General features: G+C 43.5%; 1 protein-coding gene across 2 annotated transcripts in view; it reads right to left on the reverse strand.

Annotated features, from left to right (window-relative positions):
• Positions 1-14,257, reverse strand: part of MRPS31 (mitochondrial ribosomal protein S31) — a 185,458-nt gene that overhangs the window by 14,837 nt on the left and 156,364 nt on the right. The window contains exon 5 of one of the 2 annotated variants that reach the window (XM_078657248.1): positions 14,111-14,187. In XM_078657248.1, the coding sequence (XP_078513374.1) occupies positions 14,111-14,187 (77 nt within the window). Of the gene's footprint in view, positions 1-14,110; positions 14,191-14,257 lie in introns of both variants that reach the window. The other variant, XM_078657247.1, reaches the window with a different exon arrangement.

Genomic DNA, 14,257 nt, shown 5'->3' on the forward strand with positions numbered 1-14,257 from the left:
CAATTTTAATTTTCCCCTGACTCGTATTGATTTGTTTTACTTTTCGAGAAAACTGAAGTTAAAAAAATGGTTTGACACTAAACATCTTTCGAATATGGTTAAAGAAAATGAAACATACAGCAACCTAAATACAAATGATGTTGAATTGTTAAATGTATTGACATCGCAAGAGGATGCGAATAGTGATGATGTTGACCTGTCACAGTATAATCTGAGGGGTGATAGCAATCCTTGTAGTGGATTTAAACCCAAATCCATTTTCCTCCCCTTAGTGGAGTGTGACGCTATTGACGTCTTTGAAAGAGGAGTACTACAGGATTTAAAAAGGATGAGATACTACAAAATACCAGGGGGTGCGAAGAATTTAACGTTAGGACAGTGGCAAGCTTTGGACAGACTAAAATCTGATACTTCAATTGTGATACGTCCTTCTGATAAGGGAGGAAATGTTGTGGTTCTCGATAAAGATGCCTATTTGAAGGAAGGGCTTAGACAACTATCTGACACTACATGCTATACGATATCTAATAGATCCTGCGTTATTGAATCCAATAGGGTCTATGGTGAAATGCTAAATGAATGGCAAGAACAGGGGCTCCTAGTGTGGGAGGAACTCAATTACTTGAAGTGTTTACATCCTCGTATCCCTGTACTATACTTGTTACCTAAAGTTCACAAGGACCCCACGAATCCACCAGGGAGACCCATTGTGTCATCCATTGGGTCGCTCCTAGAAATGACTTCTAGATTTATTGATCATTATCTGAGGCCATATGTTGTCAGTCTGCCCGCCTACCTTAAAGATACCACCCATTTCCTTACAATTATTGAAGGAATCCACTGGGAAACCAATTACATTATGGTTACCCTGGACGTGTGCAGTTTGTACACGTCCATTAGACATGATTTTGGTTTGAAAGCTGTGGAATACTTCCTTAAGAGACGCTCGGTTGCTTTCATGTCCCACTCCAAAATGATTCTAAGCATGATGAAGTTTTGTTTGGAAAATAATTTTTTTCTCTTTGATGAGGTGGTCTATCATCAGTCACAGGGCACGGCGATGGGCACCTGCTTTGCCCCCAGCTACGCCAATTTGGCGATGGGCTGGTGGGAGGAGCGGGTGGCCGCCCAGTTGGAAGATCATGATCGCTGTGTCCTGTGGCTGAGGTACATAGACGACATTTTTTTGATTTGGGATGGAGACATGGAATCTGCACGAAATTTTGTTAAACGTCTGAATGAAAATGAATACAATCTCAGATTCACAGACCATATGAGTAAAACTAAAATTGAATTTCTAGATGTTTTAGTAGAGATTGTTGACAACACCATGCAGACGAAACTATTTCGCAAAACCACAGCTGGTAAAAGTATTTTGAATGCCGCTAGCTCCCACCCGAGACAACTAGTGTATAGCATCCCCTATGGCGAGCTATTAAGGGCTAGACGCAACTGTAGCTCGGAAGAAAATTACCAACTGGAGAAACAGACTATGATTAGTCGATTTCTGGAAAGAGGGTACAGTAACAAGAACATTCTAGAAGCCTGTGCTAAAGTGGATATGGTGAGTAGAACCAAATTACTGCACCCTGACGTAGAGACCCCAGAGAAAAATACCTTACGGTTTACAACTAAATTTTCTGGGCAGGCATCACAACTTCGCAAGATACTACACAAACATTGGCATGTACTGCTAACTGATGTGAACTTGGAGAAGCATCTCAGTGTAAAACCACAGATTACATTCCAAAAATGTAATTCTCTCAGAGATGAGTTGAGTCCCAGCTTAATTACCAGCAAGCAAACGAGGGACAGGGTAGTACTTGGGGGTTTTACCAGGTGCAGGAAGTGCAAGGCTTGCAGCAATAGCTCTGACTGCAAGATTCTGTCTATTGCAGGTACAGAAAAGAAGCTGACTATCAAAAAGAAACTGAATTGTAATACCATGTATTGTGTGTATGTGTTACTGTGTCCTTGCAATAAGGCCTATATAGGTAGCACTATCAAATGTGCTAAGAAACGGGTCTTAGAACACATGAGAGCTATCCGACACAACAACAGACAGTACCCAGTTGCCCGACATTTTTTCGAACAACATTTCCAAAATGAAAAATTGTTGAGAATGATTGTTATTGATGAAATCCCCATTAACATTCGAGGGGGTAACCGTAAACTGGCCCTTCGAAAACTTGAGTCCAAATATATCATTGACATGGAAACTATGATGCCGCAGGGCCTCAACTCGAGTGAAGAATTGTCAATCCACCTGCACTGAGATATGATAAAATCATTTGTAGATATGTACATAATGAAATGTAGCCAAATTAGTCCTACGTAGGACCCAGGAGGTTTTGTGTAAATATACATAATATGTACATTTTTATAGTTGCTGCCGTTTTTTTAACTGTTTAGGAAGACCTTTTTTATGTATGTTAGGATTTTTTTAGTGTATGACATTTTTTATTTTTATTTCCATTTCAGGTGAAGGCACATTATTGGTGAGGGTGAAGTACGCCAATTGGACCGTCCTTGATTTGTAAACTCATAATTTATGATATTGAATAACCCTTTATGTTCGTGCCCACTTGGGCGGATTGTTATGCTTTTGTCTACTCAGGCATCAGAAAGTCATAGAGATTCAGCTTATTGGTTTATTTGATTTATTATGGCGGATTGATGAATGCCCACATGGGCGGTATTTTTGGACTTTAATCAGAAATGTTAGCATATGATCTATGCTGTTTCGATATATTATGCCGAATCAAACTAATGCTTTCTGTATCAAATAGACTTATAATGAACTACTTGTGGTTTTTCTTGTATATATATTGTAAAAACGAGAATGACTAGGTCAAAATGGCGGAACCACCACAGAGTTATTACTTTTTCACTAGGGTCGAGTCCTTTGTTTATGTTTATCATTGATGCATATTTAAATGTGTATACTGTTATGCTTCTCTAGCGTGATCAAGCCGAAAGGTGAAACGCGTTGCGGTGCAGTCTGACATTTGAATAAACTACCTGCAATCCATGCAAGGTGTCCGTGTTGTTTCTTCCGTAGTTGGGAAGTGCTGGAACACGATAGTGTACAGGGCTGCCGGTGCCCTGATCACGGACCGCCCTGCTAGACGGCTTCTTTCGGAACCGGAGTTTGTGGACTCATATATATATATATATATATATATATATATATATATATATATATATATATATATATAAAACATAATAAAGATCTTTCCTTGATGGAACTCATTTTACCTTCACACCAAACATTTCTGAGCCAAGCCCTGAACAAAATTTCTGCTAAACACACAGCCAGACACTAGCGGCGTTTGCACTCCCAGATCCCACCGAATGGGTGTCCAGATTAAGAAAGTTCTATGATGCCACAGTAATGGTTGAACGTTCCATACAAATGCAGATAACATGACCTAATAAACGTCTATTGCAGTTATTATAAAAGCCCAGACTGAATTGTTTATTACATATCAGCTGATGACATGTGTTCCATTACAAGAGGGAATCACTGAACAATAAGAGCAAAAACTATTTAGGGTTCCAGATGTATTCAGCTCCAGTGATGTGAAAAAGAAAGTAAACCCTCTTACGATTCTATGGTTTTACATATTGAGACATAGCTGACTTTAATATTATCCTCACCAGGTCCCAAAAATAGATTTGTCTGACTACATGTGACAACAAACACAAATTTCACTTTGTCATTATTCACTAAAGAAAGACATCTATCAAAATTAGGAATCCCTGTTAGTGGAGTGCCAAGAACACTTATTAAATCACAAAAGAACAAAAAACTTTTACAAGATTATAACCCTCTCCCAAAAGGCCTGGCGGCTCCCATGTGGAAACCAATAGAAACACTTGTGCAGTCTACAACCTCCAACGCAGGCAACATCTGTTCAGGAGGACCATGTCCACAGACAAAGGGAGTCGGCATGCAGACTAAGGAGCAGACTTCAAGTAAACAAGCACTGCTACTACCCCCTTGCAACTTTCAAAAAACGACAAGCATGCGTGGGTGCAAGCCAAAACGTATGAAGGCACTCATGCTCTATACAACCAAATCTCCTAGAGTCAAAAATAAGACACATTTTAATTTTTAAGAAAATCTGCAGGGGAGCAGAAGGAAAGCCTAGATCTTTAACAGCTCAAAGTAGAGCCCAGAAATCTGGTATCAACCCAAATGATCAATAATACGAGCATTTGCAATGCAATTGGTCTCGCCTTTGGGACCTTATATATATTTAGCTATGCAGCGCATTAGCCTGGGTGATGAAACATCTACTGTTCTTTAACATGGAGGGAAAGTAAGCACCAAACAGCGTGACACGCCAGGTAAGGGAACACATGGTGAGAAATTTTGCCTTTCAAATGGAAATGGTATTCTCCAAAGCTCTGTTTTTAAATAAAATCAGGGCCTTCGGTGGTCATATCTCTGAAAATGCAAGATTTGGAAAAATATTATTGTCTACGGGTGCTTGTGGAAGACAATTTCTATCGACTGGAATCTAGATAATGGTAAAGTGATTCTGGTATTTTACTGACCTCTGCTGGTCGTTTTCTATCAAGACAGTTAAATAGAGGCAGCTGAACAGACAAAAAAACCCTAAGCGGAAGCAGACAAGTCCTAGGGCTGATCTCCAGAGCCCACAAAGTACATTCACATATAAGTATATACTAAAGTATATATAAGAGGTCTTGAATGCTTGATCTAAAAACTGGTATCAGACCACCAATTACAATGCCCTGAATTATTAACCAGAGTCATCATCTGACTAATAGTTGCAACAGAGAGACGATCCGAAGAGAGACTGTTAACTACCTAGGTGTTCTTGTTCTAAAGGCACAAATATGCCCAGTTTTCTTTTCCCTCCATGGGTAAGCAGTAATTGTGAGTTTTCGCACCACTGACCTCTGGGTGACACTCCTCTTCATGTGGGTTTAATTTTGGATATGTTTGCAAAGAAGCTGCTTCTTTGAGATCTGGGAGTTGAAATATTAAAAAAGCATAGTGTAAATTTACTTGTCCTCATTGCGGTTGGAAGTCCCAGAAAATCCTCTGTCGCGTGTCGCCCACATAAAATGCTGCCAAACGCTGGCTGGGTACCATGCCCAGAAGTTTATTTATATCCTCTGTTAACTACAGCTCTATGAAAAGCTGGGTACAAACATGCTCTCTCCGTCTGCATACAGTCAGTTATACAGGTCCACACTCACATACATAGTGGCTCACTCACACGAGTCCGGTATTATCTCGTCTTACACTTCATCACAGAGCCAAGCACCTCAATTCTACCTGAGAAGTACACTACATCCATTCTAGGTAGTGTACCTGTTCAAGTGGTGGTGGGAGTAGATTCCTGAATATCCGTGTTGGGGTCACCTACCTCTTCACGCTGTGCCATTGATCCCTGGCTCCATGGCGTACCCATTCCAGTCATGCTGTAATCGCCTGCAATCCAAATATCCACACGGAAGCCCAGCAGGGCCACCTGGTGGGCCGGAAACCAGAATGGTGGTAACTCTGTAACAATGATTGGCCAAGGAGGCTTACTTGCAGGAGGAATGTGACGTCATTTAGGGGTTGCGTTGGAAAGAGGCTATGTCTGTTGTAGCTTCAGTCAGAATACAGCCAGGCTGTTATAAAGGGGGATTTGTTTTTATACTACAATAAAGTCTTTCTGCATCTTGTCCACATCTAGAGGTTCCACTGGCACCTAGGACGATGCATGGTGGAAGTGTGGAAATTCCCTGATACGCATTACTGACACTGTTGCGGAGTAGCCTCACGCTTGTGTGTTAAAGAGTATTGTTAGAATGACAGTCATTTTTATGGCAATTATTTCATTTGTAAAGCACACATCATCTACTTTTATGTTAGGACAACTTGAGGTACGACTAAATATGCTGTGCAATCAAAAATGAAGGCGTAATTGACAAATCAACAGAAAATAAAACGTGTTTAGGCCCTTCAAAGGGCTACATAACTTTCTGTTTGGCTTAGGTTGACAGACAGACAGACAGAATGCTCCAAGGCCTGGGGACCAGAGAGCCGAAGTATCATCCCCGGCCCGCGCCGCTTTAAGAGATGAACGTACAGTTGGGCCGGTTTTCTGCGCGTGAATGGATGATGAAAATGGCTTCCATATTTTAAAACTGTCGACCATGAAAAAAAAATTAAAGTGCACTTTTTGCTGTAAGTCAGCTAGAGCACTTCACTCTGGGCTTGTGACAGTCATGTTTCACGAGGTTTTGAACCGATTACAAAATTCCATGAAATTCATGGAGATGGCAATTCAGATTAAATAATGAACATTCCGTATTCCCCAATCTCGAGAACTCGTGCGACAAATGCTGCAGTAAAACTTAGAGCTGACTTTATTTATGTCCGTTTCAGCAGGGCCTGAAGGTTTGTTTTGTCTCGGATGTAGATACAACAGCCCCTACAGCCGCTTCCGTTCAAAACGAAGCAAATTAGGCTCTGACATTTTCACTTATATTAGACCATTCTGCACTCCTTTTAGCTAAATGTATCAGCTCCTCCTTTTGTCTCAGCATTCAGATGAGTATTCCTTTGAAGGCTACCTTTCGGGTTTCCGTCTAGGAGATCTGCGATTGCTTTACTTCCCAACATATGCAAAGCAATTTCCAAAGTCATGGAAGTGAAGACCTAGGTGAGGTGCGGTTTTAGAGTGAGGTAGGTAGGAGGAGAGAGCTAGAGATACGTGGAACGAGATGTAGAGAGAGCTGGGGGAACACTCGGGGATGAAGCAGAGATGGAGAAGGTGAAAGGCAGGGTGAGTTAGAGAGAGGTCAAGACAGACAGTAGTGGATATGTAGAGATGTGGTTGTGAAAGACGTGTAGAGACCGGAAAGACAGAGTGGCGAGGTAGAGAGAAGAGACAAATGAGAAGTGAGGTAGAGAAAGAAAAGTCAGATAAAGAGAGCAGTTGCAGAAAGAGAGGTAGAGAAAGAGGAAACAAGGGAAGAAAGAGTTGAGGTGCCAAGGGAAAACAGGTGATGTAGAGAGACAAGTGATGAAAAGAAACAGGTGGTGTTGAAAGGGTGGTAGAGAGAGATTGGGACGTAGAGAGAGATATAAAGCTAAAGTGGATGAGAGGTGATGTATCTAGGGTGATCTAAAACAGAAAAGGAGGTACAGAGAAAGATGAGAAGGAATGAAAGAAAAAAGTTGGATAGAGTAAGAGAGTGGTGCCAACGATGGAGTAAGGTAGCAAGAGAGGTCAGATAGAGGAAACACAGGTAGAAAGAGACAGTAGGTGAAGAGGCAAGGTAAGGAATGAATGGTGAGGTAAGCTGAGAACTTGTGTGATGAAGGAAAGAGGAGATTGAAGAGATGAGGTAGTGAGAGATAGGAGCTAGAGAGAGAAACGAGGAGGACAGGTTACGTGGATGAGCGAGGTGAGGTAAAGAAGAATAGGTTACTTACCTTCGGTAATGCTCTTTCTGTTAAGTGCTCTATCTAACCACAAATATGTCACTTTTTGAATATTTTCCAAGCGTCAGACTGGAGGCGGACATCTTTAGCAGTGCCCTTCATGCCGGTAGGTGGTGTTGTGTGACGTACTGCCGGAATTGATGTGCAGAGCCGCATATAGCTACACTTGTGTGCTGACATCACTTGCTATCGAGGTCACCCATGCTCCCAGATGCAGAGTCAAACAGCAGATTGGTGTGAACTAGTGTGCAGCTCTCTAAACTAAGGATGTTTTCAGTGCAAGAGGGTGCAGTTCACAGAATAGGGAGGATAGGAGGATCGGTGAGGAATCTGTGATTATACTATCTACCAGAAAGAGCGTTACCGAAGGTAAGTAGATTGTTTTTCTGACAGATACTTCTACCCGCAGATTCCTTTCTTTTTGATTAGGTACCAAGGCAGTACATTCCAGGTGGCGGGGCTGTGAACTGGCTGAAACCAAAAGGTTCTGCTGGACAAAGCGCCCTTCTCCTTAGACCTGGCTATCCAGGCAGTAGGGCTTAATGATATGTGGAGTGACGCCCACGTAGCAGCCTGGCAAATATCTAGAACATGCATTTCACGTGCCGATGCAGTGTGCATATTCCTTGGTTCTGGTGGAATAAGCCCGCAAACCTTCCAAGGGCTGCTTCTTGGCCAATACATAGAAGATTTTAATGCAGAGCATAATCCACTGAGCGATAGTCCTCTTCTGCACTGCTTTATCCTACTTCCAGTGAATCTCACAGAGATATTCTCGGGTACGATGGATGGGAAAGCTAAGAGTTCCTTTAGGATGCAGGTGATGGAGTCTCTCCTCCTCCTAGAGGGGTGCAGTGGAGCAATGAAAATCCGCAACGAAATATTTTGCCCAAAGCGAAACGGAGTCACCGCTAGCGGGAGGGAGGAAGCCCGCATTCTCAGGAGCAATTTATCACAGTAAAACTTGGTGTATGGCTGGCTGACAGGAAGGGCTTGTAGCTCACTCACCTGCAGCGCTGATGTTATGGTGATAAGAAAGACTGTCTTGAGGGTTAGAAGCCATAGGGGACAACTATTTAGCGGTTCAAAAGGAGTGCACAAAAGAAAAGTAAGGACCAAATTAAAGTCCCACTGGGGCATAATTACGGAGAAGGTGGAAACATATGTTATAAACCTTCCAAGAAACGCATCGGAACAGTTGACTAAACCAGTGGTTCCCAAACTGGGGCCCATGGACCCCTAGGGGTCCGTGACACATTCCCAGGGGGTCCCCAGGCAGCAGTTTTAAAAACACTACAAAGTTCCTTGTTTATTCAGCAGTTTTCAGAGCAACAATAAAAGTGTCAAGATAACTCCGGTGATTAATGTACCTGCTGGAGAGAGATGGTAGTTTTGTCTAGTGGCAGCTTTGACTCCACTAAGGAAGCACATAAGTTTAATATGCCTGCTGCAAAGAACATGTACCTACCATGCATTTAAAAAACAATATTTTATGTGCATAGCTCAGTGGGTTACTGCTTTTGTCACAGAGAGTCTGTTGTTACTGTACAGTTCATAAGTTACAATTGTAAACTAGCACAGTGAGCTATGAACTGGTATCATAGAGCTGCATTCAAACTTCATGGTACAAGTTAGTAAGTTACGTTTTTTCTCAGTCTTTCATTATCCTGATGCCGCTAATACAGGTTTATTTGGGTAGAAATGAATTCTTATTATTAATGTCAATGCTAACCACTGTGTTATGTTCTTAATCCTGAGTTTGTGCTTCTCCAGGCCAAGCACTCTTAAAAAATGCCTACCCGTATATATGACATGTGAATCCTACACCTTGAAGTCCCCTTGGCCTTATGTAATATTTTCTATACATTGATTTACACAAGTATGATTCATTGTCTCTGCCCTACACTGGTATGAGAGATGCTATAAAACAAATGCAATACATGTGGCAGAGGGGCTATGGAGAGAAAAGAGGCACTGTTGAAGGGTGATAGTGAGGGAATCATTGAAAAGTCCTAACAAAGATCGTTGTACCCTGGTACACAGTAAGGTCATTATTTACTATGCTTTAAAAGCTAATACAATTCAATATAAAAAGACAAATGTATATGGAATGCACCATTTTCTATACTTTTCTTGGGGGGAGAGAACCCCCAAGCTCCCTTTGTAGTGGTCAGGCTCACTTGCTGTACTTGGTGCTCACCGTATAGAGACTGGTCTGACAACATTTGCCATGGCTGCTTTGGGTTTCAGTACGGCCCTGGCAGGAGCAGGGGTCTCCTACCACGAAATAAAAGCATACATTCAAAAGTTGGTCGCCAAGGTGCAGCAACAATCTACCCATTAAAATCTTTAGATTTTGGAATTTTTTTCCAATATAAAATAATAAATCTTTAGCTATTACAGTATTTATTTGGTGTGCACTTGTTTGTGTATTTTTCATGAATTCCTGTTTTAATGTTTGAAATTTAAATTGTACAAATTGCTGGGGGGTCCCTGGCTTCCAGGAGTGACTTACTGGGGGTCCTCAGGAGTCAAAAGTTTGGGAACCACTGGACTAAACCAGAGAAGACTTATCTGGCAACGGCAAAAAGGCAAGAGATGACAAGTACTCTTCAATTATGTCCACAGCTCCCCCTCTGCTTGTCCAATCTGGTGCCACTAGGATGATTTGGGCCTGGTCGTTCTTGAGCTTCTTCAGTACTCTAGGCAAGAGAGGTATCGGCAGGAAAGTGTACAGAAGTCCCAAATTCCGATCTGGATGGGACACACCTCTGACAGAAAGACACTCTGGAAACTATACTGTGCAATATTGCTGACATTTCCGGTCCACTGCAGTGGAGAAAAGATCTAAACAAGGTCTTTCTTATTTGCGGAAGAGACCATGTGCCAATTCCGGGTGTAACTTGTCATTTGTGATCTGCTGGGCGTTGGTGGCTGAGTTCGTCCACCCTGAAGTTTAGAGATCTTGCCAAGTTTTGTACAACTGGAAGAATCTTCTGGTGGTCAAGCCACTTCTTTGAAATCTTCCTCGAACAGAGTCCATGAACCCACTCCACCCTTCCTGATGCACTATCACATGGCAGTGGTGTTGTCAGTGAGAAAGTGTACCAGCCTCCATCTGGTTTTAGGTAGGAAGGCTTTCAATGCCAAACAGATGGTTTGCAGCTCCAGAAGATTGAGGTTGAGTGGGCCTCTGCCAGAGACCAGATGCCTAGGACCTCCACTTATTCAAATGACCACCCCAAACCAGAAGCAATGCATCAGTTACCACAGTCAGCTCTGGGTGGGGCAGGGAGAGGGGTCTACCATTGACCCAATAGCGGCTCAGCAACCACCAATGCAAGCCTTTTGCAGCCAACTTTGAAATCGGGATGAGATCCGAAAGAAACCGACTGGCGTGGTGCCAACTGGGATTTCAAATCCCAATACAGAGCCCGAATATGCAACCTGGCATGTTCGACCAGCAAGATGCAGGAGGTCATCAGTCCAGTAGCCTCAGAGTCATCCTCAATGAGATCCATGACAGAGTCTAAAACATCTGGATCATAGTCTAAATGCCCTGTACACTATGCTCTGGAAGACAGGTGCAAAACTGCACTGTGTCCTGAGTGGCTCAATTAAAGGAAGCATCTGCAAAGGAGTCAGGTATCACACTGGCATGTTGATAGTGAACTCCAACAATGTCAGGAGGTTTGCTGTAGTGAAGAGGTGGGTGACAACTGCCTTGGGCAAGCTAGCCTTCAACAGTTAGTCAAGACATAGAGAAGACTGGAACTCCTGACCTCGGAAGATTGGCTGCAGGCACCGCCATTTTTTTTTAGAATACCCAAGAGGCAATGGTGAGGCCAAAGGGGAGCACAGGGAACTGGAAATGCTCCTGCCATAAGGTGAACTGCCGGCAGCGCATGTGGGCTTGCAGGACGGTGATGGGGAAATACGCATCCTGCAGGCCCAACATTACCATTCAGTGTCCAGGATTGAGCACAGACAAGACAAGACCTGGGCCAGGATGGGAATCTTGAAATTTGTCTTTCTGGAGAAAGACATTGACAGGTCAAAGGTCTTAAATAGAATGAAGGCCTCTGTCCTTCTACAGCACAAGAAAGAAGCTGGAATAACAAAAACACAACCTACTTATGATGCCGGCACCCTCTTTACGGCTCCTTTGGCCAGAAGGGCCTGCGCTTCCTGCTGCAAAGGGGACAGATGGTCCTCAGTCAGTCATTCTCTGAACGGTGGAAATTGTGGTGTGGTAGTAGGGTGTATCCACATTAAACAATCTGTAGGACCCACTTGTCTTAAGTCACTGCCTACCAACCTAGGAGAAAGTGCCGGATCCTGCCTCCGACAGGGTGACTGTGTGCCATGAAGGTCACACTAAAGGAGTTTTGCGACTGCAGAAGCCGTGAAGGGAAGAGGGCAGACTGGGCTGCATGCAGCCCCTGGTTACAATTGCCACAGCTTGAAAGGGCTGAGGAGTTTGCTGGTCTGAGTGCATCTCCTGTCAGTACTGAAAGCCCCTATCATAGCCACAGAGGGGATGAAATTACTGGAGGGGCTGACGTGGCCCAACTTTATTTAAAGATCTTGATGGCAAAGTTCTCTTTCACCAACACAGGTGAGACCCATCAAACGGCATGTTCCTGAAAGTGGATTGGACTTTGCCCAAGAAGCCCATAGACCTCATCCAGGCATACAATCTGACTGACAAAATGGTGCCAATTGCCCTACAGAGACAATCCCTGGTGTCGAATCCATATCGAATAGTAAACTTAGTCACATAATGGCGTCCTCAATAGCTTGTATGGGAGCATGCTGCAAATCGCCCGGAACACTAGGTAAGATTTGGGCAATAGAATCCCAAAGGGTGTAGGTATAACACCCCAAAAGGCAGCTAGTATTCATCAAATGTAGGGTTAAGCTAATAGAAGAAACCATTCGCTTCCCAAATGTTTCCAAGGGCTTCGATCCCCTGTCTGGTGGAGCGGTACTGAATGTATTTAGGTTGACCTTACTTGCGGAGGCTTTCATCACAAGACTCTGGCGTTAGTGTGGAGTCAAAACGTTTGGATCTCCCGGGTTTGGGCAATGGCGTCATGAAATCTGTCTGTTCACCGGATGTTCAGAACAAGTTTTAAGCCAGGCTGTGTAAAGGGTGTCTGTAAGGGTCTCACTGAGCAGAAGTGATGGGTCTGTATTGGTTTACCCAGGCTGAAGCACTTCAGTGAGGACATTGGCTTTCACTTCCATTGTGGGTAACTCTAGTTCAAAGACCTCGGCCATCCTCCGCATGCCCACTGTGAAGGAAGCACTATCTGCTGGAGCAAGGCTGGTGGCGAAATCAGTCCAGTGTCCGGTGGGGTATCCAGGCCACTCAGATGGAGGCCTCGCTTGCGGTTCCTTGGTGTGCCAGAGGGAGCCTATAATGAGCCAAATAGGTGCTGCATGGCTTCACAAAACACCTGGATTTGCTGCAGCATCGCATTCGGCTCTGAAAGGGATTGGCTTTGGGAGTGAGACCGAGAGTCACATTGATGCCCTTGAGCGTTCTCTGGAGTTTGATGATGGTGGGGAAAGGGCAGAGTCCCACTTGGACTTTTTCTGTTTCTTCTTTGACTTACCCGAAAACTTTGAGTGTGATGAATATTGGCCATGAAAACGACTTTGGGAGTGGAACCTGGTCCTTCCCTTTTCTCCCAACTGGTCCAAGTGAGGAGGCTTCCAGTGCTTCACAACATAGAGCCTGACTTCTCGTTCCCAGGTGCTTGTGGTTCATCAAGGTACAATCACTGCAGGCTATGGAGTTGTGTTCCAATCACAAGCACCACAAATAAACCTCCTGGGGATCTGTCACAGACATTTGTTTGCAGCAGTCCTTACAATGTTTAAACCCTGTAGTTTTGGGGTAGGGGCATTTTCCTAGCACACTGGAATTTTAAGAAACACTTTGGCAAAAACAGTCTCAAAGAGACAAGGAGCAGCTCAGGTTCCACGTCTTGTGGCATAGAAAGAAAGGAACTGAGGACAGTGTGCATGTTTGGTGCTTACATACAACTCCGCACATCACTCTCTGGGAGGAATGATGTCATCACGGAGCGACACATTGTCACATACCGTCAAGAGAGGCAGCAGTAGACAAAGGCTGGAAGAGAGGTAAGCTATGGAAAGAGGCAGGACAGGGAGGAAGAGAGATTAAGAGTCTTGTGTCTGTCCCGATCACTTTACCGGTGGGCTGCCTTGAAATGTGGGGTCTAGGCAGCTGCACACTTTGCCCATGCCTTTAAAAGTCTGTTTTTATGTACATCAAATGCCCACTTGCTCGGATATATAAATCATTCATTTATACAACACACCCTGCCCTCAATTAAATCGTAATACTGTTTACATTTCCATCCCAGTACTGAAACGCCTTACCGACTCCGTTGTTCAAGATCAAATAAGTCATAAATCCAAGATACCTTCTGAAACTTACCACTGCAGAGAAGCCCCTTGAGGCATGACCAATACAAACTCATCTTCTGTGTGCAGTTCTGTACAAGTGCCCCTTTTTCTTATCAACTTCCACAATATTTTAAGAATAAACTCCATTTCCAAAACAATTTTGCAAAAATCATTCCTTGATCCTCAACTTACCCAATGCAGTAGACACTTCATCTGCAGTGGCCGCAGCATTAAATATATTGAGTCGTTTTCCTACGTACAGCCCCCGTCTACTGATTAGGAGAAAGAAAAAAAATAATTACATTCAATGAGCCAAAATTGAAAACTGCTCTGATTCCA

Source organism: Lissotriton helveticus, chromosome 8 (assembly GCF_964261635.1).
Source record: "Lissotriton helveticus chromosome 8, aLisHel1.1, whole genome shotgun sequence".
In the NCBI taxonomy this organism is placed as follows: domain Eukaryota; kingdom Metazoa; phylum Chordata; class Amphibia; order Caudata; family Salamandridae; genus Lissotriton; species Lissotriton helveticus.